The sequence below is a fragment of the Gorilla gorilla genome, chromosome 16, assembly GCF_029281585.2.
Source record: "Gorilla gorilla gorilla isolate KB3781 chromosome 16, NHGRI_mGorGor1-v2.1_pri, whole genome shotgun sequence".
NCBI classification, from domain to species: domain Eukaryota; kingdom Metazoa; phylum Chordata; class Mammalia; order Primates; family Hominidae; genus Gorilla; species Gorilla gorilla.
The window spans coordinates 72,968,525-72,995,670 of record NC_073240.2 but is presented as its reverse complement, the minus strand read 5'-3'; the positions used below and the strand labels follow the sequence as shown (position 1 = coordinate 72,995,670).

The window sequence follows — 27,146 nt, the reverse complement described above, 5'->3', positions numbered from 1 at the left end:
CCTCCCAAAGTGCTGGGACTACAGGCGTGAGCCACTGCACCTGGCCAATGTAGGGCTTTTAAGGTGTCCTACACCAGCAGATCAGTATAGGGAGCTGATCCAGATATAACTTAATATATAAAACCAAGCCAGTTATATAGGTCCTGCTGCCTAGCAGTTAATTCAGATGACAATTTCTATTAGTTTCTGTAACATACCAGCTGAATATATGATATTTAGAAACTGAGGCTAGACTACATTTAAAATGTTCAAGTGTGAAGTTCTTGCCATTTTCTAGGACAGGGAGAAAGGAATAGGTGGAAAAAGTGTGAGACGAGATGGACGCCACGTGACTGAGCTTCTGAGTTTATTTACAAAATGAGAATAACAGTACCTGTTGAAACATGAGAACATAAGAATTAATGAGATTATATATTTCTATAGAACCTCAAAAGTGTACAAGTTACTTTATATATATGGTAATATATATGATGCATATATAATACGCAAGGTACTTGTGTAATATGTGTGCATAAAGTACCCTGCACATTATAGAGTGATAAAAAGGTTAGTTGTTGCTATTCACCATCCTTGAATAAGTTTCTTTTGTACATAACAGTAATTATCAGCCATTTTTTACACAGCTGTTTAGCTGCATAGCAATATAAAACTAAGTTTTCAAACTTGTTGTTAGTCTTAAAATGGAACTGAGTAGGACAGAAGGAAAACAAGGTTTATTTTGTAGATGAGACTACTGAATCTGACAGACCCTGGATTTGACATTCATGCTCTAACACCATAGCATGTACATTTCTGTAAATACTCTTTTTTTTTTTTTTTTTGAGATAAGAGTCTCGCTCTGTTGCCTAGGCTGGAGTGCAGTGGCACAATCTCAGCTCACTGCAACCTCCGCCTCCCAGGTTCAAGCAATTCTCCTGCCTCAGCCTGCTGAGTAGCTGGGATTACAGGTGCCCACCTACCATGCCCGGCTAATTTTTGTATTTTTAGTAGAGACGGGGTTTCGCCATGTTGGCCAGGCTGGTCTTGAACTCCTGACCTCAGGTGATCTGCCTGCCTTGGCCTCCCAAAGTCCTGGGATTACAGGCATGAGCCATTGCGCCCGGCCTGCCCCATGTAACTGAGAAATTCTACTTGGTCATTTCAATGGAATGTGTTATTAAAACATACGGTCAATATGGATATTGTAAAATTATAGTATAGTCAAAATAATTAGGTACATATCAGAAACATAATCCACTTTATCTGATCTAGTTAGGACCAGTGCTTGTGAACTTCAACATATACCTGGCCAAATGGTTGAAATATTTGTGTTTTAAACACTATTACATAGGAAACCCACTGATATTTATATTTTCTACAACCATTTATAACTGGGCTTATATATGGTAACTTTTCTTAATTCCATATTGAGACACAGGTTGGACAAGTGTGACTATACTTACTGGGCAATACAACAGGATATCTGAAAGCAGATTAGTTCAGTTTGATAATTGCTTAGCCCAGTTTTGAAAAACCTGCTTTCCTTTTGAATATTTTGATTAATTTTGCAGAATAGATCCTTTTGACTCTAAGAGAGAAGGGAACGCAATACCAGCAAAAGATTTTTTCCTATTTTGTGTCATGTAACATGAATGGTATGTGGTCAAGCAGGTGTGTAACTTACCGGGTACTATAGTATCCAGTGAAATACAAGTCAATTCTTAAATTCTCCTGCAATTTATAATGCTAACATTTACAAATGACATACTCAAAATTTCATAGGAGGACACTAATCTGTGGCACAGTCCAATCAGGCTAATGCATTTGGAAAATGCATTTTATATATATATATATATATATAGATAGATTATATATACATGTCTATACGTGTGTATATATATTTTTCTATATATATTTAAAAGACTAGTGTAGTTTAAAAATTTACTTATAAATTTACTTGTAAGATGAATCGTAGGGAGTTAGGAAAGATTGCTTTCATATGCTTTAATTCTCAGATTGAAGGTACTCTGATATTTAAATAAACATACTTTGCATTGTCAGAAAGATAACTTTTCCCAGAGAGGATTTGACTTTAATAGTCTCGATTAGCTGCCTAAGTCAACAGTCACTGAAATAACATTGTTTTCTTATCTTTATCTACACTTGTGGCCTATCAGTGACCTTTGTCACTTCTCTTGCTGTCCCTCCCTCTGTATTTCACCTCTATGGATGACTGCCAGTTCCTAATCTTTTTCCTAGCCCCATCTTCCATTAGGACTGGTTTTTATCCAAAATGTACCGACTTGAAATGGAAACTTTTTTTGATAGCTTTCTCTTTGACTTTTAGTTTCAGCTCCTGCTCACTCAGGCCTGCTATGTAACCTGTACTTATTTACCCTTACTGTGTTTTCCCTTCTTGGCTAAAAGGAACCAAGTTACTTTCTCTGTGGTCACTGAGTGGTGAGGTTATTTTGGGCCATGAGGGCTGGGGGCAGGGTTAGGCTGGGGAGGTAGTTGAAATAAGTTTCATGGCTGAAGCTCATCTTTGGTTTTCAAGTCTCATAGGCCTTGCAATCTAATTAATTCTCATTAGGAATAGAATTAATGTATGTACCTAACATGTCATCTGGTTGTTTACTATTTGAAACAACTGAAACACATCAGTGCTTCTGGAGGGATAGTATTTCATTTTACTCTTGGTTCCACATTTTACAAATTACATTCCCTACATTTTTAATTAAGTAAAAGGGCTGAGAAAGGTCACTTTTCTTCCTCTATATTTAAAAAACAAACCAACTCTAAGTCTGTTAAGTTTCAGATACAAAAATCATCCTGAAATTACCATGACATAACTAAAAACAATTCTGCCAGAATTAAGGACAGAGAGGAAAACCTATAACTATCAGGAAGCACAAATGTTTATCTGAAACAACAGGTAACCTTGGGAAGGTATCAACTATGAATTTTAGAACCAAAGGACTTTGGATATAAGGAGGAAGTGTGTGCATGGCTAATAGACAAGGCAGAGAAAAGCAGTTATTAATCCAGAGTAGCAAGTCTACCCAATCAGTGAGCAAACTGAGAGGTCCACCAGACATTAATTTTAATGAGGTTACTCAAGATTTCCCCTTTCTTCAAGCATTCCAGGAATCAGATGGAGGAAGATAGGGTAACATCATCTTCATCAAATATTTGCAAACATTATATAGATAGCTGGAAAAGCCTGTGCATGGTGAATGGAAGAGATATCACATAAAACCGAATAACTGAGTCTCATAATATTTAGGTCTTGAATGAAGTTAGGCCTTGATCTGCTTCCAGCCAGTTGATCTCTTAATTATGTAGGCTGTGCAACAAGTTTTTGGTTCTGTTTTATAGTTTTCTTCTCTGCATTCCTCTAGATTTAATATATTCTTGATTTGTTTTACAGATCACTGCTTTTCCTCCAGAATAAGCCAATGTGGATAAGGGAGACCAAAGGAAATTAATTATATACCAATAAGAAAAGTCTTACTTAAACCTTGTGTGTAATAAATGTTCAAATAAGTTGGTTGTAAGGTTTTGGTGTACAATTTCAAGATATTTTCACAGAACATATTGCTCCCCAGTCAGGGTTAAAGTGAAACGTTCCATGGGGATAATGCAGAGGATGATATTCTTTCAGGAAAAAGAGTATTAAGCTTTCCTCTACTAGGCATCTTCCCTCAGGCACTGAGATTGCAGCCATCCAACAAATGGGGAAGGGCAGAAAGAGGAGCCTTCAAAAGTCGCAAATATACTTCAATAGCTACTTTTCAGCAAGTGTGGCAATGAGATCTTTCCATTCTCCCCTCTTCTTTGTGATGTATGCAGGGGTGAGTAGCTGCAGCAGTGATTCTGTCTGTTGCCTAAAGAAGTTCTGACACAAGGCCTCAGTGTTACATATCACGTACATCCCACAGTCATAGCTGTTTTGTTGGGCAGGGGCTTTCTCTTCCACAAAGGCCAGTTTGTCTCCTTTTCTGCCTAAGAAAGCCTCCAGTTTCTCTGCTACCTGCTTTGCGTGAACTGAGTTGCTCCTGCTATGGGAATCATAATGAAAAAAGCTATTTTTATCTTGGAGGTAGACCAATAAACTCCAGTGGGTTCCTCCAGCTGCCTGGTTGGAGTTATCATTGATGGCTAAAAATACAACTCTCTTGTGGGGGAGGTCCAGTGGTTCAAGGAACATGGCAATTTCTGCTGGGTTGCTAGTGCACTTGATGAACTGGGTGACTTCAGGGCTGATGAAACTGACGTGATCAGAGCAGTCATGAAACTGACTGTTGGCAAAGTACTCAAACGCAAACCCAATAATATGGTCATTGAGCCAGCTTGGCGGATCCAATAGTGAGACATCTGATTGCCGCAGTAGACTGTCCATGTAACTCAAGACTACGGGGTCCATCTTGTACTGACGAGGGCTGCTCAGAAATTCCAGAAGCTGAACAAGAGTGAGAAGACAATATTATTGTCAATAAATACCTGACTGTAAAATGTGGCTGGAAAATAGTAGTTACTTTTATAGGGTTGTGGTAAAAAACACAGTTGACCCTTGGACAAGGTGGGTTTGATCTGTGCAGATCTACTTACACATGGATTTTCTTCTGCCTCTGCCACCCCTGAGACAGCAAGACCAATTGCTCCTTTTCCTCCTCCTCTTCAGCCTACTCAACATGATGATGAGGAGAATGAAGACCTTTATGACGATCCATTTCCACTTAATGAATAGTAAATATATTTTCTTTTCTTTATGATTTTCTTAATATTTTCCCCTAGCTTACTTTTTCGTAAGAATGCAGTTTATAATACATTAAAAAACGTGTTAACTGGCTATGTTATTGGTAAGGCTATGTTATTGGTAAGGTAACGTGTTAATTGGCTATGTTATTGGTAAGGTTATTTGTAAATGTATATAATACATTTACAAAACATGTGTTAATTGGCTATGTTATTGGTAAGGTATATATTATGCAGTATATAATACATTTACAAAACATGTATTAATTGGCTATGTTATTGTTAATTGGCTATGTTATTGGTAGTAAAGTTTTTTTTTTTTTTTTTTTTTTTTTTTGAGATGGAGTCACACTCTGTCGCCCAGATTGGAGTGCAGTGGCACGATCTCAGCTCACTGCAACCTCTGCCTCCTCGGTTGAAGCGATTCTTTTGACTCAACCTCCCGAGTAGCTGGGATTACAGGCATGTGCCACCACGCCCGGCTAATTTTTTTTTGTATTTTTAGTAGAGACAGGGTTTCGCCATATCAGCCAGGCTGGTCTCGAATTCCTGACCTCGTGATCCACCCGCCTCAGCCTCCCAAAGTGCTGGAATTACAGGTGTGAGCCACCGCACCTGGCGTATTTTTTTAGGGAGTCAAATCCTACACCTAGGCTGGGTGCTGTGGCTCACGCCTGAAATCCCAGCACTTTGGGAGGCCAAGGTGGGCAGATCACTTGAGGTCAGGAGTTTGAGACCAGCCTGGCCAACATGGTGAAACCCCATCTCTACTAAAAATACAAAAATTAACCGGGCGTGGTGGGGCATGCCTGTAATCCCAGCTACTCGAGAGGCTGAGGTGGAAGAACTGCTTGAACCTGGAAGGTAGAGGTTGCAGTGAGCTGAGATCATGCCATTGCGCTCCAGCCTGGGCAACAGAGCAAGACTCCATCTCAAAAAAAAAAAAAAAGTTATACCTAGAATTTTGACTGCATACGGGGGTTGGCACTCCTAGCCCCTGTGTTGTTCAAGGGTCAACTGTAACTATAAGAAATTCTAGCTTATGTGCTACATGTAAACGATTAGTTAGAATGAGAACTGGAAACTTGCCATGTACACAGTAAGCATGAATTTTAAATATCCTCTTGAAGCACACAGATTGATTAAAATTATAGCTAATGTTTTACCAAAGACCATACCATTAACTGTATTATTTGGCTCCTTAATGAATATGCATAATGATAACAAATTATTTTTATATTAAAGATGAATTCAAAGAATCTAAAAAGTTACTAATTTCCAAGGGAAATACTTTCCATTTCAACATTAATTTTCTTTTTCTTTTTTTTTTTTGAGATGGAGTCTCGCACTGTCACCCAGGCTGGAGTGCAGTGGCACGATTCTGGCTCACTGCAAACTCCGCTTCCCGGGTTCACGCCATTCTCCTGCCTCAGCCTCCCAAGTAGCTGGGACTACAGGCACCTGCCACAACACCCGGCTAATTCTTTGTATTTTTAGTAGACACGGGGTTTCACTGTGTTAGCCAGGATGGTCTCGATCTCCTGACCTTGTGATCCACCCACCTCGGCCACCCAAAGTGCTGGGATTACAGACGTGAGCCACCGCGCCTGGCCTCAACATTAATTTTCAAAAGAGAAGATAAAATATTGCTTCCTCCTTCCATAATGGAATGTGACAGTGATTACGGTAGTAGTTAAAAGGAACTGTAATTTTAAAAACAGAGAATCATGAGACTAATACAAATGAAATTCATTCCTGATTCTGCCCTGCTATGAGCATGAGTGATATAACATGTGTTTGCCTGTTTCATAGCTTTAGCTTCAAGGGGTATGATAAAGATGAAGTAATGTTTACAATATAAGTTAGAACTTCTTTTGACTTCTTTTAAAAGGTAGTATGGGATAAGATTCTGGAAACCTGGGTCTAGTCCTAGTTTTACCACTGATTTGCTGGTATCATCTTGAGCAGTCATTTAAATGACTTTGTCCTTGTTTTTCTAAAAAGGTATACGCCTTTTTTACAGATGGCATATAAAATCATTTAATCATTTTTGTATGCCATCTGTAAAAAAGGCATATACCCACCTTACATACCCTAGAGAGTTGTAGAGAAGACCAAATAATTTTACTTGGAAGTACTAAAAGAGTTTAAAAAGTTGTACAATAATATTTATCAATTAGATGAAATTAGTAAGATAATCAGAAAATCCAGATAGAGCTCCAAACCAATCAAAGGAAATGAGGTTTGAAAACAAATATCCATTCACATTATCTTGTCTAAATAAAAGAATGACTAATTTAGAGGAGAAGCAAGACAAGTTGTGTGATGAAATTAATATGCTTGTGACCACCCAAAGTGAGACAAGTCTGATGGGTGTAGAATATTTGAGCCTAACAGACTCAACAGAGTTAACAGAGAGTTAGCTGTTATGCACTGACCTGGCAGCACGACAATGTTTCTGAAAATCACACAGCAATAAACTGTCACATGCAGATTGAGAGTGCAAAACAAAGCATATTATAAGAAAATAGTAATAATGCTGTAAAAGACAAGACTAGAATTATGACATCAATTTAATCAATTCTGACCATTAGACCAGTTATTTTACCACTTGTCTACACTATTAAGCAATAATTTTTGTGATATAACCATTTTCGTGTAACAAAACGCTGCAAAAACCTATATGAAAAATCAATACACCCCTCAAGAAAAAAAGCCAAAGTAAATGAAGGGGCATCCAACATGGTTTTATGTAGACACAGTATGTCATAATCTGACTACTTGAGAAACAACATAAGGCTACTTATGAGAAAAAAGAAAAAATATATAATAAGATGGCATGAATTAGGATCTTCTTAAGAAAAAAAGACTAGCGGAGAGACATAAACTGGAGCCAAGAATGAAGTTAATGAGGCATAGAGCACATTTGCTATGGGTGGGCCACAAATTTGGCTCTAAGCTTTTTGGCATCTGACCAGACAAAGGTAAACATTCACAATGTCCATAAGACAAAAACAAACCAATTGCTCAGGAGAGGTAAAATAATTCTTTGTATTATGGTCTGATAGTTTTTTCTCAAGAGATTTTCATAAAAGACATGGTGCATCATAACAAATAGTGCCTCACAGTATCCTTACAACAGATGAAACAGACAGGATTGTTTCCTATAATAATATGTACTATCTAGCCTTATGGCAAATGGGCACAGATCAATCAAACGAAAGCAATTTGACAGAGTTTAGGTAATCAGCTTGTCGATGTGACTTGATGTAAGAGTTTATAATATAAAGGCAGAATGACTGCTCCCTGGCTACAGCATCTGTCTCCCATGTCTTCAATAAACACTGCATACTTGTGAGTGCCAGGTCATATAGCTTGGCAAAAACCCGGAGACCTACTCTCCACACTGCCTGCTGAAATCACACCCAGTCTTCAACACCAACCCAACTAGGGAAAGGAACCTACAAGAAGACTGCCTCAACAGTCAGTCATCTCTCACCTTGAAGGGAATGTCCACAAGCTGGGCTAAGATTTTCTTCAGAAATAGTTTTTGTGTTTTGTCTGTTTGATTTTTAAAATACCAAGCACATAGACAAAACGTTAATCAAGGCCTTAATTCTGTTCCATACAGCATGACAGCAAGTTTAACTCCAAAAATTCTAATGCAAATAGAACTCAACTAGCCTTTAGCCAAACCCACCCTTTGCCAAAAATAACTCTAAACTTCGTATTTGAAGACTTAAATTTTAGATTCAATTCTGTTACTCATTGGCTGTGTGATCATAAATAAATTACTAAATTTCCTTAACTCTCACTTTCCTTTTCTGTAAAGTGAAAATATTTTCTATTTTTATTTTTTATAGTCCAGAGTTTTTTTTTTAACACCTACCAGCAGCCCAGGCTTCTTTCTATTATTTCTCACAAAGTGTGCTTCTCTGAGGCTGGGCATGGTGGCTCACACCTGTAATCCCAGTACTTTGGGAGGATGAAGTGGGCGGATCACTTGAGGCCAGGAGTTCGAGACCAGCCTGACCAACATGGTGAAACCTCGTATCTACTAAAAATACAAAAATTAGCCGGGCGTGGTGGTGGGTGCCTGTAATCCCAACTACTCGGGAGGCTGAGGCAGGAGAATCGCTTGAACACGGGAGGCAGAGGTTGCAGTGAGCTGAGATTGCGCCATTGCACTCCAGCCTGGGCGACAGAGTGAGACTCTGTCTCAGAAACAAACAAAAAACAAACAAAAAAGTGTGCTTCTCTGGGCGGAGCAGGCTGGTGCTTCAGGGTGAACCCAGGCTCCTTTCTCTTTGGCTTCCTTCTTTTTCTGATCATTTTCCTTCACGATTTCAGGAAGCTATCTCTGTTCTCAGAGTGCTTAATGCACTCAATATGCACGTTAATTCTCTTGGCAAGAATCTTGCCCTTGTTTGTTTACAACAATGCCAACATCATGCTGGGTATCACTATAAACTCTTCCAGTTTTGCCATGGTAACACTTCTGGGGCATTCCTTTTTGAACAGTATCCATTCCCTTGATGTCTACGATATCATATTTCTTATAGATTCGCATATACATGGCCAAAGGAACAACTCCATGTTTTTTCCAAGGCCTAGAGAACATATATTGGATGCCTCTCCTCTTTCCCTTTGTGTTAGTCATTTGGCGAATTACTGGAAGATGGCATTTTGGGCCAAAAGGCAGTATTTTTTATTTTTATATTAAACACAGGGTTTTGCTCTGTTGCTCAGGCTGGAGCACAGTGGCGCAATCATAGCTCGGAGCAGCCTCAAACTCCTAGGTTCAAGCAAGTTTCCTGCTTCTGCCTCCAGAGTAGCTAGGACTGCAGGGGCGTACCACCATGCCTGGCTAATTTTTAAATTTTTGTAGAGACAGGGTCTCACTTTGTTGCCCAGGCTGGTTTCAAACTCCTGAGCTCAAGTTATCCTCCTGCCTCTGCCCCACTAAATGCTAGGATTACAAGTGTGAGCCACCATGCCCAGCTTAAAGTGAGAATAAGAATATATGACCTTTATCATGTGGTATTTGTCAATATAAAATAAAGAAACATACATAACTAGGATTTTAAAATACAACATAAGGCCAAGGCAGGCAAACTGCCTGAGCTTAGGAGTTCGAGACCAGCCCGGGCAACATGGTGAAACTCTGTCTCTACTAAAATACAAAAAATTAGCCGGGCATGGTGGGTGCCTGTAGTCCCAGCTACTAGGGAGACTGAGGCACAAGAACAGCTTGAACCCAGGAGGCAGAGGTTGCAGTGAGCCTAGATAGCGCCACTCTACTCCAGCCTGGGTGACAGAGCAAGACTCCATCCAAAAAAACAAAACCCCCAAAACAAATAAACAAAAAAAGACAAAGTGTTTCTAGGTATCTATTATGGCATCAGGAAATTTATAACCCAATGACTGATAACTGTAATGTATTTCATTTAACAAATGTTTACTGAGTGTTCTCCTTTGTGTCAGGGGGTGGCAATATAGAGTGAGAATGAAATAGTTTCTACCCTTACTGAGCTTAAACCTATTTTGTTATAATGAACACGTACTGCATATACCATTATTTTAGTCAATAAATACCTACTGAGCACCTAATATTAGATGCTATGGGAGATACAAAGATGTATAAGGTGGCTTCTAGTCAATGAGATAAGAAATCCATAAGAGGCACAAACAGAATGTATGGGAATTCACAAGAGAGAATAATCATTCCTGGCTAACAGGATGAAAAGGAATGAGTGCTCAGATCAGAAATGGCTTTGAGGAAAGTGGCATAAAAGTGGGCTCTTGAAGGACAGGTGGAGTTGGATGCATGTGGAAGACAGAGAGGCAAAGAAAGTGCTTTCAAATGTGGAGAGAATCCTGAATAGTCTAGCGTGCTAGAATGAAGTGGGAGTAGTAGAGGTGCAGGCAAATATTAGAGGATTCTTAGAAGCTAAGTGGTGACAGACTGAATTCCAGTGAAGGAGTTTGAAATTTATACTGGAGGAAGTGGGAGCCATTAATGGCCAGGTCAATGCTTTGGGAAGATAATAATTCAGCTATAATATATAGAACTAATTGGTTAGGGAAAAATTGAAAGCAGAGATCAATTAGATTTTTTTTTCTTTTTTTTTGAGGTGAGTCTCACTCTGTCGCCCAGGCTGGGGTGCAGTGGCGCAATCTTGGCTCACTGCAACCTCTGCCTCCCGGGTTCAAGCGATTCTCCCGTCTCAGCCTCCCGCGTAGCTGGGATTACAGGTGCCTGGCACCATGCCTGGCTAATTTTTGTATTTTTAGTAGAGACGGGGTTTCACCATGTTGGCCAGGCTGGTCTCGAATTCCTGACCTCAGGTGATCCGCCCGCCTCGCCCTCCCAAAGTGCTGGGATTACAGGCATGAGCCACTGTGCCCAGCCCAATTAGATTTTTATTGCAAGTAAAGGTACGAGGTAATGACCTAAAGCAGGAGAAATGATAGTAGGAATGTGGAGGAATAGATATTGTAGACAGAGAATCAATAAGACTCAATAAGTGATCAGAGGAGGGTAGATAAAAAAGAATTATGAGGCCGGGAGGCAGAGGTTGCAATGAGCCGAGACCTCGCCACTGCCCTCCAGCCTGGGGGATAGAGTGAGATTCTGTTTAAAAAAAAAAAAAAAAGAATTATGAAATGGTCTGAAGGTTTCAGTTGGGGGTGAGTGAGAGGATGATAATAACATTATCAATGGGGTGGGAGAAAAGGAGATGGAAGGGGATCTAGCAAAAAACCAAGAGCCATCTATAATCATTTAGGAATATTTCTTTTCTATGTAGTGAGCACTGTGCTTGGCATATCTGAAGTGCAATAAATGTTCGCCAGATGAATGAAATATTTTTAAAGGGAAGTCAGAAAATTTAGATTACGGGAAAAAAAGAAATAAGGCCACTTAAGATTTCTGTATTCTTTGTACATCCTTATTCTTTGGTTTTATGCTTTGCCTGTTATCCTTTATTGTTCTGCTGTTAATAGTAAATTCGTTTAGAGTTAAAAGGATCTGTGTACTTGGTCTTGGTGGATGGTAAGCAAGACTAGGGGAAGGGCAAGAAAGGTGAGTCAACTGGGGAGCCAATGACCTCCTTATAGTTCTATTTGTAAAATCTTACCAAACACATAGTTCTATGTTTTAGGGCTAGGAAGTCTTGGGTCTAGGCTCTGACCTTGCCACTTACTATTTAAGTGATCGTGGGCAAGTTATTCATCCTCTTTCTGGGCCTCATTTTCCTCATCTGTAAGATGAGGTAGTAATAACATAATCACAGGTTGTTACACGAATTAAAAACATGAGTGAAAACACTCAGCACCTTGTCTGATCTACAGTAGGCTCTCAAAAAAACTTAGTTTCCTTCCCTGTTCCCTATGTTTGAGGTGGCAATAATGGACCCCAAAGATTTCTTGAAAATAAAGCACTTGTCTCTTTATATAAAGCCACAAAGTTATCAAAGATGGAACTAGCCATGGCATGACTCTGCTCTTGTGCTTTATCTTTGGCATAAGGAGAGAGAATGCTAAGTCCAGGGAAAATTGTTCTCTCAATCTGAGTGAAGCAATGATGTTAATGTGTTGTCAGTATACACAAACCCTGTCATTACAGGGGTTAGTTTATTGTATCTTCCAAATTCTGTAACTAAATGAAGCTAATATTGAATTCATAAGTGTAGAACACTTCCTTAACAAAGGTTTAATTTTAATAGAAGGAGGAGATTACTTCTTATTAATCCTAAAATCCTTAAGATGCATACTACTTGAATATTTGTTATAAAAAACAAAGTAATTAAATAAAAAGTAATAAAAACCAACTTGAAGGGAAAATTCACAATTCAATAGGAGCCATTCTAATGGCCTGCTGATACAAGGGAAGAAGCTGCTGGTTCAGTAGAAAAAATATTAGTTAGGGAGTCAGACCTGGGATTCAGTTCAGATCTACAATTAACCAGTTGTTTGACTCTGGAAAAGTCACTTAACCTATGAATTTCAGCTTCATCATCTGTAAACTGAGTGGTCTGGACCAGGTAAACAGTGGTTCTAGCCAGGGAAGCATACTAGAATCATCTATGAGATTTAAAAAAATTATTTTAAGAGATGAGGTCTTGCTGTGTCGCCCATGCTGGAGTGCAGTGGTGTGATTATAGCTCACTGCATCCTTGAACTCTTGGGCTCAAGGCCATCCTTCTGCCTCAGCCTCTTGAGTAGCTGGAACTATAGGCATGCACCACCATGCCCACCTATCTGTGGGGATTTTAAAGAGCATACACCTGGGATAGGATCTGGGCGTCTGCATTTTTAAGATATTTCCAAGTTATTCTGATGTCTAAGTTTCCACTAGCTCTATATTCTATGATTCTAAGCTGTCATCTCTGCCAATTTTTAAATTCTGTCATCCTGTTTATAAAAATCCTGCCGGGCGCAGTGGCTCACACCTGTAATCCCAGCACTTTGGGAGGCTGAGGCAGGTGGATCACCTGAGGTCGGGAGTTTGAGACTGGCCTGACCAACATGGAGAAACCCTGTCTCTATTAAAAATACAAAATTAGCTGGGCATGGTGGCGCATGCCTGTAATTGCAGCTACTTGGGAGGCTGAGGCAGGAGAATTGCTTGAACCTGGGAGGCGGAGGTTGCGGTGAGCCGAGATCACGCCATTGCACTCCAGCCTGGGGAACAAGGGCGAAACTCCGTCTCAAAAAAAAAAAAAAAAAATCCTAAAACATTCTAGTTTTCTAGTCCAAAGGTCAGCAAATTACAGTTTGCAGGCCAAATCTGGCCCACTGCCTGCTTCTATAAATAAAGTTTTATTGGACAAAGTCATGTTCATTTGTTCACATACTGTTTATGGCTACTTTTGACCTCTAAGGACAGAGTAGTCTGCAAAGTCTAAAATATTTACTATTTGGCCTTTTAGAGAAAAAGTTTGCCAATCCCTATTCTAGATCACTGTTATGTAATCTGTAAATTTCCAGGTTGAATTAATTTTAAGAACTTTTACAATTCTAACAAAGCACTGGGGATATTTATTAAACTATCTTAAAGGCAGTTTCCAGATAGATTGACGTTTCTTTTTTCTTTTGAGATGGCATTTCGCTCTTCTTGCTCAGGCTGGAGTGCAATGGCGTGATCTCAGCTCACTGTAACCTCTGCCTCCCAGGTTCAAGCGATTCTCCTGCCTCAGCCTCCCGAGTAGCTGGGATTACAGGTGCCTACCACAATGCTTGGCTAATTTTTTGTATTGTTTTTAGTAGAGACGGGGTTTCACCATGTTGGCCAGGCTGGTCTCGAACTCCTGACCTCAGGTGATCCACCACCTTGGCCTCCCAAAATGCTGGGATTACAGGTGTGAGCTATGGCGGCTGGCCAGATTAACTTTTAACTGGAGGTGTTACTGCTGTTTCAGTCTGGATTTTTTTTTTTTCTTTTTTTTGAGACTGGGTCTCACTCTGTCACCCAGGCTGGAATGCAGTGGTGCAATCACGGCCACTGCAGCCTCGACCTCCTAGGCTCAAGTGATCCTCCTGCCTTAGCCTCCTAAGTAGCTGGGACCACAGGTGCCTGCCACACCTGGCTAATTAAAAAAAAAAAATGTGGCCAGACGCAGTGGCTCATGCCTGTAATCCCAGCACTTTGGGAGGCTGAGGTGGGCGGATCACCTGAGGTCAGGAGTTTGACACCAGCCTGACCAACATGGAGAAACCCAGTCTCTACTAAAAAAAAAAAAAAAAATACAAAATTAGCCGGGTGTGGTGGTGCATGCCTGTAATCCCAGCTACTCGGGAGGCTGAGGCAGGAGAATCACTTGAACCCAGGAGGCGGAGGCTGCAGTGAGCCGAAATGGCACCATTGCACTCCAGCCTGGGCAACAACAGTGAAACTGTCTAAAAAAAAAAAAAAATTGTAGAGATGAGGTCTCATTATGCTGCCCAGGCAGTCTTGAACTCCTTGGCTCCAGTGATCCTCCTGTCTAGCCCTCCCAAAGTGCTGGGTTGATAGGCGTGAGCTACCTCACCTGGACTCAATCTGGATTTTTAATGAATGGAAATGCTTAAAAATAGTAATTTACAATGGATATTAACAATAATTGTCTATTTTATAGATGTATAAGTATTTATTTTATGGGATTAAAATATGTATTAGAGTTTTAAATTAACAAGGATTTTATATGGCATACAGCAATTCTCAAAACTTCAGGGAAAATAAGCCTGTTGGCTATTGACTTAAGTAGTACTCCAGATAAATCTGTTTTACTGAAAACATACTATTCCAGAATTGTGACCTTTACTCATTTTTTTCTAATTATTCAGTAAGCGTTCCTTAAAAAAAATAAGAGAGAAACAGCCTCATTCAGGTATGTTTTTTAAAAACATTACAAAGTAAGTGCAGATTATAAAAGTCAGTTGTTTCTAAATGCAATTGCCTTCCTCACTCCCTTTGGCTACGATTTTAAGTTGTACCAAACTACAAATGCTCAGAGATGCATCTGTGCTTCTCTAAATGGATACATGCCCACGTGCCAGCAGATAGCAACAAAGAAAGTCCAAGAAACAAACACAAGTTAATCACAGGGCATCTTCCTAGAGCTTTAATTTGACCAACTTTAGGGGAAAGAGCTAAACCACTTAATCATTGACTTAAAACATTTAAATCAGCAACTAAAAATATTTTAATTATTAACAAACTTGGGCATAAAATGCAAAATCAGCACGAAATTTAAAAATAAAATATGAGAATCTCACAGAACTTTTGCAACTGTGGCAGGCAATTTTTTCTGTTTCATTCAGTCTCCTCTGTTGGCTTGGATACTTCAGGGGAATAGTCTAATAATTACCTATAGCTGATGTGTTTATGACATAAACCTCAAATTCATAGGAGCCAGATTCCCTAATAATAAAGGAATGAGCACAAGCTTATGCTTTAGCAGCTTAAATGTGTACAGGAGAGAAACATTTATTAAAGCAAATTTATTCATTTGGTTAAAATATATTTATTGGTGTCTTATGTGTCCCAATTTTGCCTGCCATAATCAGACTGAAAATTGAACCTGGTTACTATATAATGGATTACAGACATCATCCAAGAGTTAGTTTTTTTCTTTCTCTCTCTCTCCTCTGTTTTTTCTTCTTCCCCTCCCCTCCTTCTCTCCCCTCTCCCCTTTCCCTCTCTCTTTCTTTGCAAACGTCTCACTGTTGCCCAGGATGGAGTGCAGTGGTGCAATCATAGCTCACTGCAGCCTTTAACTGATGGGCTCAAGTGATCCTCCCACCTTGGCCTTCCAAGTAGCTATATGCACTATACGTGCATACCACCATGTCTGGCTAATTGATTTTTTTTTATATAGAGGCAGGGTCTCACTATGTTGCCCAGGCTCATCCCAGAGTTTTCTATTGTCTTCACACTTCACATCCAATTGACAAGTCCTGTTGATTCTATAGCCTAAATGTTCTAAATCTGTCCAATGCTTTCCATCTTCACTACTATCACCTTAGTCAAATCTATCACCATTTCTTTCTTGACCTAGCCTAACAGGTCTCCTATTTCCACTACTGACTGTGCCAATAAATTCTCCATCAAAATAATTGTTTAAAAATTTAAATTAGGCCAGGTCTGTTCCCTGCTTAGGAGTCTCTAGTAGCTATCATACTCAGAAAAAAATGAAAATTCCCTACCCTAGTTTACAAAACCCTACATGAAAATGTGGCTTCAGCTATTTCTCCAACCTTATCTCCTATTACTTCCCTGCTTGCCCACTAAGACCCAGCCACAAAGACTTTCTTTTTACTCCTCAAATACACCAAGCTTTTTCCCTCCTGAGGGTGGTACTAGCTCTGCCTGGACCTTCTAGTAATTAGCTCCTTCTTTGGACAGATCTTAGTTTAAATGCCACTAAGTCACAGAGGTCTCAGGGCAGCCAAAACAAAGAGGCCACCAGTTACTATCACTCTAATTTCAATTCCTTGAATAGCACTGATGACTATGTGATAGTTTTTTAATTTATTTGTTTATTGGTTCATATTCTTTTTTCCTCCCCCTGCCTCTTCTCTTTCCCTCTCCAAAACAAGAATGTAAGCTCTATGAAAATAAGACGACAAGGGGCCTTGTCTGCCTTGTTTGCCATTTTAACCCCAGGACCTAAAACAGTGCTTACCAGGCAGGTACTCAATAAATAATTGTAGAATAAATGAATAAGTAATTGAGTATACAGCTCAACATAATATAAATCAAGTTCGGCAGAGAAATGTTTACATTTAGAGTCTGGGAAGTGAAAGTGCCTTTACTATCACTTCTAATCTAATTTCCTACTCCATGCAAGAATTCTTCATTTCTGCTCTCAGAGAGAAAGGTGCAGAACCTTGACTTAAAACTAGGGGTGTGGTATTGGAGCAGAAGTAGATAAATCAATAGAATAAAAAAATCATATGTAGATTAGAAATTTTAAATATGATGATGGAGTCTTTACAAATCAATGAGAGAGTCTGTTCTCATAGTGTAGTAGTAATCATGTTTGCCTGACAAATCAGGAGAAATTATGGATTATTCCAGTGTTTTCAGCGTGTTCACGTGTTCCACTGAACATTATGTTCCCATAGCAGTGCTGTCCAATAGCACTTCTTGTGACGGAAATTTTCCTTCTTTATTTTTTGAGATGGAGTCTCACTCCGTCGCCCCGGCTGGAGTGTAGTGGCGCAATCTGGGCTCACTGCAACCTCTGCTGCCTGGGTTCAAGCGATTCTCCTGCTTCAGCCTCCTGAGTAGCTGGGATTACAGGCGCCTGCCACTGTGCCTGGCTAATTTTTGTAGTTTTTTAGTAGAGACAGGGTTTCACCAGCTTGGCCAGGCTGGTCTTGAATTCCTGACCTCATGATCCACCCACCTCGGCCTCTCAGCGTGCTGGGATTACAGGCATCAGCCACTGGCCTGGCCCGGAAATTTTCTTTTATCTGCAAAATGTTCAATACAGTGGCCACTAGCCCCTTGTGGCTATTGAGTTCTTGAAATATGGTCAGTGTGACTGAAGAACTGAGTAATTTTAATTAACTAAAATTTAAATAGCCACATGTGGCTAGCGCTAGTATACTGGACAGCTCAGTTCCACAGGCTTTCATAGGTATTTCCTGAAATACCTATGAAGTGAGATTACATGGTTAAAAAAAATAGCTCACACCTGTAATCCCAGCACTTTGGGAGGCTAAGGCAGGCAGATCACCTGAGGTCAGGAGCTTGAGACCCGCCTGGCCAATATGGCAAAACCCCATCTCTACTGAAAATACAAAACAAGTTGGATATGGTGGTGCGTGCTTGTAATCTCAGTTACTTGGGAGGTAGAGGCAGGAGAATTGCTTGAACCTGGGAGGCAGAGGTTGCAGTGAGCCGAGATCACCCCACTGCACTACAGCCTGGGCGACAGAGTGAGACTCCATCTCAAAAAAAAAAAAAAATAAATAAAATAAATAAATAAAAAAGAAAAAAGATTACATGGTTAATTAAATTAGGAAATGCTAACTCCTAATGCACACACACACACTAGAGGCTAACGAGAGTTTGGCGATAAAAAATTTTAACTTTTTTTCGTATGATCTTTTCCCAAACTTATTTAACCACGAAATAGTCTTTCTTTTTTTTGGAGGAATATCTATCAGTACTTTATTATCTGTATATTGAAGTATGGGATATGCTTGCTGGATTTTTTAATAAGTAGCATTGACACAACTTATTATTTGACTAAAAAAGTAAAGAGTTTTACCTCATACCTTACATCAAATTATATTTTAGATAGAATACAAATTTAAATGTTAAAAAGTAAAAAAAATTGTTAGAAAATATTAGTTAATACACTTACATGACTAGTCAATAAACACATGAAAAGACACTGGACATCAGAGTAGTAATCAAATAAATGTAAGTTAAAATAAAATTTCATTTTTTTACCTGTCAAGTTAGCAAAGATGAAGAAAACTAATAATAATTAGCATTGCTGAGAGATTATGGGAAATGAGTAAATGATGCCTCATTTTGATAGGACTGTCATACATGCAAGCTTTTTCAAGGGTAATTTGCCATTGGAATTCTTAAGAAATTTATATATGTAGGTATTATACTTTAAGAAATTTATCTTAAGGAAGACATTAACAATGTGTGCAAAAATTCAACAAGATAGTCACCATGGCAGTATTTGTAATAGAAAAACTGGAAACAATCTGGAGTTCAAAAAAGGACCGGTAGATTAAACAACAGGGTTTCCACACGATGGAATAGTTTTCAGCCATTAAATATAATATTGTCAATACAAATTTATTAACAGAAAAATGTTCATAATATGCTTTGATATAAACATCTGTATATGATAAAAATATACAGAAAAATAATCAAGAACGATATCCATCAAGTGTAAATATCATTTTAAGAAATAGGATTAATACTTCTTTGCCTTTTTCCTTCTACCTTTTGATATTGTGCTTTAATTTTTCCCCTTTTTTAATAATGAACACATAATTAGTAAATACAGTGATTTCCATATTGAAGAGGAAGAAAAGATGTACCAGTTCCCACTCTTATAATGACATAAAATATTTCTATTTTTTCAACTTCTGAGTCTTACTTCTGTCCTCTGGATAAAACAGGTAAATCTAATCTCTTTTCCATAAATGTTCAAACACAAATATTTAAAAATAATTTGATGTTTACTAAAATTAGAAGATTATGTCCAACTTCTAATGTCTGATTCGACTTGCACTTTCACAAAAAGAATCACATCCAAGACCAAATATGCTTTTTATGGCAAAAATATTTTCAGGAAGGAAGTTCATGGCTTTTTTTTGGGGTTTCAATTTCCCCCCAATTAAACGTTTCCTTTTAAAACTAAGCCTAAGCCATCTGGAGATCTGTATAATGTGGCATGTAAGAATGACCATCAAGATTTATTATATAACCCTCTTGAGTACACAGATTAGATTTTACTCATGCTTCTAACTTCAGTGCCTGACAAGCTAGAGTTTTAATAAATAAATATTTTTCCTGAGTGAGCAAAATACAGAAGTGAAACATATCTTGAAAAACTCAGGAAAACACAACACAGTTATAAATGTAAGACATATTCTCAATTTTATAAATGAGCTATGAATTTAAACAACATTCCTGTAACATCAATATTTCAGAGAGGAATTCAGCTCTCAAAGTACAAAACCTACTTGGTGTGATGATGATGCTTGGTAACTCTATTGCTATAAATTCCACTTTATTCTGTCTGGGGCCAAGGAGATAAAACAGGTGACTTTTTAGGATTTCATCTAACATCAAGGCTCTCCATTTATTGCTCTGTAACTAGGCACAGCTATCAATGGCTAAGATGTCATTGACCATGAAAATAATTTTATTCCTGGTCTACCATTTCTACCTCAAGAGTTCCATTTGTAGGCTGGGTGTGGTGGCTCATGCCTGTAATCCCAGCACTTTGGGAGGCCAAGGCGGGTGGATCACCTGAGGTCGGGAGTTCTAGATCAGCCTGACCAACATGGAGAAACCCTGTCTCTACTAAAAATACAAAATTAGCCAGGCGTGGTAGTGTACAACTGTAATCCTAGCTACTCGGGAGGCTGAGGCAGGAGAATCGCTTGAACCCAGGAGGTGGCGGTTGTGGTGAGCCAAGAGCACGCCACTGCACTCCAGCCTGGGGAACAAGAGCAAAACTCCATCATAAAAAAAAAAAAAAAAGTTCCATTTGTAATTGTGTCACAGTTTTTGTCCTCAATATAAACCTGGTGTATACCAAGTTTTTCTTGTGGTGACTTTGTTTTGCTTCAAATTTTCTGAGAAATGACTTTACACAATTGCAAACTTTGAAATGACTAGGAGTGAGGGTCAGGTGTGGAGAGGCCATTAGAATTAATAAGACGTCTGTGTAAGATAATATTTTATAAAGGTGTAGACAGAACTTTATTTTAGTACATGTGGTAACAAAGTCTGATAAGGAGTGGTTAAGCTAAAGCCATGATTTACCTCATTTCACAGATAATCACTGTGGTCAGCACATGGCAGCTCTATGCAAACACACTATTTGAAAGAACACAAAAAAGCTATGATCTTTTAATCTCATTTGTTCTAAGGATTTCAAATCCTGGCAAGTTATTTTTTTCATAGATAGTTAAGAGGTAAATTGTCATTACAAATTGCTCATTAGTGGGTTTCAAAAATGTGCCTGGCACATAGTAGAGGTTCAATAAATATCTAGTGAATGAATGAGTAATGAATCACAAGACTTTGAGAGTTTTATTCATTGGCCATCAGGGAAAGCAAGCCTAAGGTTTTCAAACAATAATACAGATGCTCAAAATAGTAACTATAGTTGGGACAAATTTTTTGGGATCAAGACAATGATCCAGTGCTTTTATAAGTTGATTGTGGAGTAAGCCATTTAATTGGGAGCCAGAGAAAGGAACTTTCAGAAATTTTCTGTAAGTAATAAAAATTATTAAAAAGCCTCATAAAAGTATTATTTCTGATTTCAGATAGACCCACTCCTCCTCCTCCCGCAAAAGGTGTCAGATAGCTGAACCTCAAGTTCTGCATAAACTTGATTCTTCCTATCACCACCCAAATGGCCTCCAATTATTTGATGGACAGAAAGTCAATACAGGCTAGTCATGTTGAAGAAGGTGGTAATGGTGGCCTCTCTGAGAACCTAGTTCTGGAAGTTAATTTTATAGGACTCATTTGGATCAGTAATACCTAAACCCCAAATTCAATTTTTTAGAATACATTTAAAAAGTACATACTTTGGGTACTAGCTGGATTTGAGCAGTAAGTTTTTATAGTCCGGTATTGATCAGTTTCAAAGGAGATGGGTTACCTGGGCCTTGAGGACTTTCCATTCTTTTGCTAATGTGTTTAAACTAAACTTCTTTCCCATCCAAGAAGTTTAGGAATTGGCAAAAAGAGAGGAGTTCTGACTTTTAAAAGTCAGAAATGTAGGACTCACAGGTATAGACAGGTATATAGACAGTACATACTTTGGGTACTAGCTGGATTTGAGCAGTAAGTTTTTATAGTCCGGTATTGATCAGTTTCAAAGGAGATGGGTTGCCTGGGCCTTGAGGACTTCCCATTCTTTTGCTAATGTGTTTAAACTAAACTTCTTTTCCATCCAAGAAGTTTAAGGAATTGGCAAAACGAGAGGAGTTCTGACTTTTAAAAGACAGAAATGTAGGACTCACAGGTATAGACGGAATTTGACTGAGGAAGGCCTTGGCAAGATCTGTGAACTTATGGTAAGGCCATTGCTTTATTAGAAATACTAACAATATCATTTATAATACAAAAGACTGGGCTAGCCTCTTGACCACATAAAGTTAACTGACTCCCACACTGGGGTATATATTCCTGTTGACAGGTATGCCATTTATTCCAATGTATGTTACTCTAGACTGGTCAGCACATTGTGGAAATAAAGGAATTTAGCAGACTCTAGAGATCACCTCAAGATTTTTTTTGGAGACAGGCTCTCTGTCACTCAGGCTGGAGTGCAGTGGCATGAACACTGCAGCCTCGACCTCCTGGGCTCATGTGTAATCCTCCTGCTTCAGTCTCCCGTGTAGATGGGACCACAGGCAGGCACCACTATGTCTGGCTAATTTTCTTTTTTTTTTTTTTTTGGAGAGACACAGTCTCACTTTGTTGCCCAGGCTGGTCTTGAACTCCTGGGCTCAAGTGATCCTCCTGCCTCAGCCTCCCCAAGTGCTGGGATTACAGGCCTGAGCCACTGCACCTGGCCCAAGATTCCATTTTCCAAAAATTAATTAACTTATTGTTCTAGTCTCTTCATTCCTATCTTCTCTTTTGATAATCTAACTTGCACATTATTCTAGATTTTCAAACAGAACTCTAATCACATTATTCTACTCCAAAAATTTTAACAACCCTCCATTGTCTACCAAAGTAACTACAAATTACAGCCGGGCATTCAATGATTTCCACAAAAATAGCCCCAATCTACCTTTCCTGATTTATTTTCTGGTATTGCTCTCACAGACATATACACCCACAAGCTCAGCCCCTCTGCAGGCCCTGGTTATTAGGAAACAGTGGGATAGTACTGGTTGCTGCCCCAGAGCCAGCCTCTCTTCCCAGCAGAGAGGTTGGGAAGTGAACACTGCTTCATCATTTTTCTGAAACACAGATTTGATGTCATGCTCTTGCTTAAAACCATTATACTGAGATATTTTTAAACTTAGGATCCATAGACCAGGATGTGGCTAGAATATCAGGGTTCTGTGAACTTAGACTGGGAAAACAATTGCATCTTTGTTTTCAATAATCAGTAGCTGAAATTTAGCATTTCTTCAATAAGTGTGGACCACAAACTACAATATTAGCACTCTCTTTTTTACCAATAGAAATCTGATATTTTCACATCACATTAAAGTTGCTGCAGGCATTTCAAAATATAATTTATAGTCATCACTACTTAGAAATTATATAATTAGACCTGCTGCCAGATTTTGTTCAATGCATAAAGTGCATATATATCACACATTTGTTTTAATATTTAAAAAACTTAACAAAATCAGTTTCCTTTATATTACTATGTATTCTATTTTATACATTTAAGAACATTTTTCTGAGACTGAATCTATAAGCTGGACTGCCAACGAGGTCCACTGGGTAAAAGAGGTTAAGAGCCTTTTTTGTACTTATTAATTACTTCTAGTAATATAATCTAAACTCTTCACCATGGAATTCAAGGCTCCTCATAATCTGTTCACACCCACTTTATCATCTTCATCTCTGTCCCACCTCTACTCTCCATACTATGCTCTAGCCATACTAGACAACAATAACTCGTTCTTATCTGGGTCTGATAGACAGGTTTTTGGATTAACCCTAGTTAATAGATAGCAGCCATACACTGTCTTGGTCTTTACCTCATACAGCTTCTCTGCCTGCCAAGTGAATTCTTTGTTTAAAGGCCTGCTTTCCCTAATACGGTAATTTTCGATCCTAATTGAGTTGTATTTTAAATATCTTTATATCTCATTACTAACTTAAATGATAAATAATAGAAAAAGATTCTAAATTGGCAAGGCACTGTATGTAGTAATCTCTATGAGAGTGGATGTTGGTCTTTGCATCTCATAAATTGGCTTAGCTCTGGATGTTGGTCTCTGCATCTCATAAATTGGCTTAGCTCTGATCATTTTGGGGACAGAAGTGGGGATGGCCTTTGAGCTGTAAGGCTGGAGACAACAGCTGACCAATCCTGGACGGAAGGGAACGGGAGAGCAAAGAGACAAGTAACTAATTTGGACCTGATAAACACTGAGGAATGAACAGTGCTGAAGAGAAAGGCAAGAGTGGCTCCTTCTCCCATTTCCCAGACCAGTTATTCCAAACATAACGCCGCTCGTTTCTCATTCCATCTCCAAGCCTCTCTGTAGTTAAATGACCTCCATCTTTTTTTTCTGGGGGTGGGGGACGGAGTCTCGCTCTGTCACCCAGGCTGGAGTGCAGTGGCGCGATCTTGGCTCACTGCAAGCTCCGCCTTCCGGGTTCATGCCATTCTCCTGCCTCGGCCTCCCGAGTAGCTGGGACTACAGGCGCCTGCTACCACGCCCGGCTAATTTTGTATATTTAGTAGAGACGAGGTTTCACCATGTTGGCCTGGATGGTCTCGATCTCTTGACCTCGTGATCCACTCGCCTCGGCCTCCCAAAGTGCTGGGATTACACGCGTGAGCCACCGCGCCCGGCTAAATGACCTCCATCTTAATGTTACAGAGCCAACTGTCTCAACTTCCTTCTCTCTAGTTTAGTGAGTCTCAATCTTTAGCATTAGAGTCACCTGTGGAGCTTTAAAACAGTAATGACACCTGGCACAACCCAGAATTTAATTGGTCTAAGAGTGGGGCAACAGTATTGGTTTTATTTAACAAAAAGTTTCCCAGGTGATTCAAATGCACATACAAGGTTGCGTTCCACTAGTGATCTTGATCTTATAAATCAGCCTCCCTCACCCTCGAAGAGGCCACTTCTCGGTTTCATGGTACGCTTTTGAGTCTTCTACCTAAACAGAAAACATTCCTGAGGGCCATATTCTCGTTCCTCATTTCTCTCACTTTATAACGATGCTTCTTTAAAGGGAAGTCTACACCAGTACGGTTTCCATCAGGTTTATTTTACTTCTTTTTTGACTCTTTCAGACCACCACTGTCACATGCTTTTGCGCCCGTTATTCTATCTGCTTTTACCTCCTTTCGTATTTCTTTGACCAGGTACTGGATTACTAGTCTTTTAACACAGTCCTCTAAAAGTGACCCAAAAGTCACCCTGGAAAGGGCTTCCTCACGTTATCCTCCTACACAACCTGGGACCCCTCTTCTGTGCGCAGACAGCATCCCGTGCATTTTTCTCTATTGTCACTTTATTGTACTACCACTGCGGATTCTCTCACGGTCTCCTATATAAAAGCACTTCAAAAAGCTGAGACCATTTCTTTCGCCTCTGACATTCTGGAACCCAAGGCATGGAAACCACTCAGTGAAAAAGTCTGAGGAATGAATGGAAACGGAGGTCGGGGCGGGGACAATGGAGGGGGCAGTGGGTGGAGAGAGCGTGCGTGTCTGAAAAGGGGCGGGGGCTATGACCGGCGGCGCTGAGAATCCAGGTCCAGAATCGGGAGGGAGCACGGATACGCCAGAATCTGAGTGGGTGGGAGAGCGATCCACTGCCGGGACAAACTGAGACAAACCGAAGTGGGGAGGAGGCTTCTTACCTGCCTCGGGCCTCACCACCCCAACCAGCCTTCAGGCACCTCTGTATTGGCCGCAAAGCGATAGCTACGGTCGCAAACTCAGAGGTTTCTTCCCCAACCTTGCGACATCCCTTTCCAGTACAGGGAGAATCTAAAGCTGAGTTCCCTGCTCTGCCGTAAGGTGAGGAAGAAAAATTTGGGCGGGGCCGCCTGGGGCGTAGGAAATGGGGCGTGTCTGCGCAAGCGCACGCTGTACTCTCCAGTGGCGTCACGTGCGGGGGCGGGACAGGGCGGGGCCAACCCGTGCTGGCAGTAGGGGGCGTGGGAGGTAAGTGCGCGCGCGCCTGCTCGCCTGCAGCCGAGGAGTCGCTCGGGGCGGGGCCGCGTGCGCGGGGTCGGGGGCGCGCGACCGAAGCGGACAAGGGACGCGGCGGCGGTTGGCTGTGTCTGTTGAGAGAGTACAGGACAGCCAGGACCGCGAGAGGCGGCGGCGAAGGCAGTAGTTGCACCGGCAGAGGCGGCCGCTGGCAGCGGTTGAGGCGGCGGTCCAACGCGTGCTCTCTGGGCGGGGTGCGGCGGGGGATGTGCCTGCTCAGGCCGGGCGGAGTCTCTCTGACAGGGCGGGGGATGCGCCGCGGCCGCTCGCCCGGACCCTGAGGCTGCTGGGCCCACCCCACCCTCCCGGAACCGTCCGACCCTCGGTGGCCTCGGCCTCTTCTGCCATCTCCGGTCCGACCCTGGGGCGGAGGGTGGAAGGCAGCTTCCGTCGAAGAGGAGGGGGCTGCGGTGGCCACCGCGGCGGAGCCCGAGGTAAGACCCGCCCAAGCGCCCAGCGGCCCTGCAGCCCGTCCTGGCCCACGTCTCAGCCTTGCTATTTGGCTCTGGTCGGGCCGCCCCGCCCCGTCCCAGCGGAGACGCCCCGCGAGCGGGTCTGCGCCGAGCCTCCCAAACACCAGATCACGGCCCCGGATCCCCAGTAGATCCTACCCCCTGTATCTTCCATTGGCCGGGCACCATTCCGGCCCTCCAGCCTCCCCGGAGATTCTGTCACGGTCCCCCCAACCCAGCAGACCCCATTAGTACCCCTCAGAGTCCCTTAGGACTCTTAATGGAGCTTCTAGACTCCGTTACATCCTCCCTTGGGCTGACCTGATTACAGTTCTCAGGCAGAGTCTCGACCGCCCCCTAACCCATTGCGTCCCCCATCTGCCCCTCGCCCTACCCTTCTTAGTAGACCCCCCTCCCAGCTCGCTCATCACCAAGCCGACTAACACTAACCCTAGCCATCACGGCTTTCAGATAGCCGCTGTCATGGTGTTCTTACTCCCGGTAGATGTGGTGTCAGTCCCTCTAGACACCGTCACAGACTTTGGCTTCTCTCCCACCACCGACTGTAGCCTCTCTCAACAGACCTCTCCTCAAGCAAACCTTGTTATCTTTCTCCTCAGTCGCGATCTTTTCTTTGGTTGAAAGGGCCTTGCCATGAAATCCTGAGGGAATATTTGCTTAGCCTAGTGTATTCCCTCCATTGTGGCTTAAGGGGACCGACCGAGACCCATGTTTGGAGGGGTTGGGCTGAAAAAAGCGGGAGGCAGAGTGAAGTTATGGAAGCATGGGGCCAGTTGTGTGTGTGCCATTATAAGGTCAC

The 27,146-nt window shown here is 40.9% G+C and overlaps 2 protein-coding genes across 31 annotated transcripts in view; one reads left to right on the top strand and one right to left on the bottom strand.

The window, feature by feature from the left end:
• Positions 1–333: 333 nt before the first annotated feature.
• On the bottom strand, positions 334–27,146 carry SENP8 (SUMO peptidase family member, NEDD8 specific). Of its 9 annotated transcripts, none has more exons than XM_055363684.2 (3): positions 26,777–27,125; positions 4,591–4,664; positions 334–4,441 (listed from the first exon to the last, which is right to left on the bottom strand). In XM_055363684.2, the coding sequence occupies exon 3, from the start codon at positions 4,403–4,405 to the stop codon at positions 3,767–3,769; it is 639 nt and encodes a 212-aa protein (XP_055219659.1). In that variant the 5' UTR covers positions 4,406–4,441; positions 4,591–4,664; positions 26,777–27,125; the 3' UTR covers positions 334–3,766. The 9 variants fall into 9 exon arrangements, 8 of the variants coding, with proteins under 8 accessions (XP_055219659.1, XP_055219660.1, XP_055219664.1 ...); XM_055363685.2 differs by having other exon boundaries at positions 26,823–27,125; XM_055363689.2 differs by having other exon boundaries at positions 26,927–27,125.
• Positions 25,798–27,146, top strand: part of MYO9A (myosin IXA) — a 307,532-nt gene continuing 306,183 nt past the window's right edge. For 4 of the 22 annotated variants that reach the window (XM_063698673.1, XM_063698675.1, XM_055363669.2 and 1 more), the window contains exon 1: positions 25,866–26,308. The gene's annotated coding sequence lies outside the window, so the exon portion shown is untranslated. Of the gene's footprint in view, positions 26,309–27,146 lie in introns of all 22 variants that reach the window. The other 18 variants (XM_055363671.2, XM_055363661.2, XM_063698676.1 and 15 more) reach the window with 10 other exon arrangements.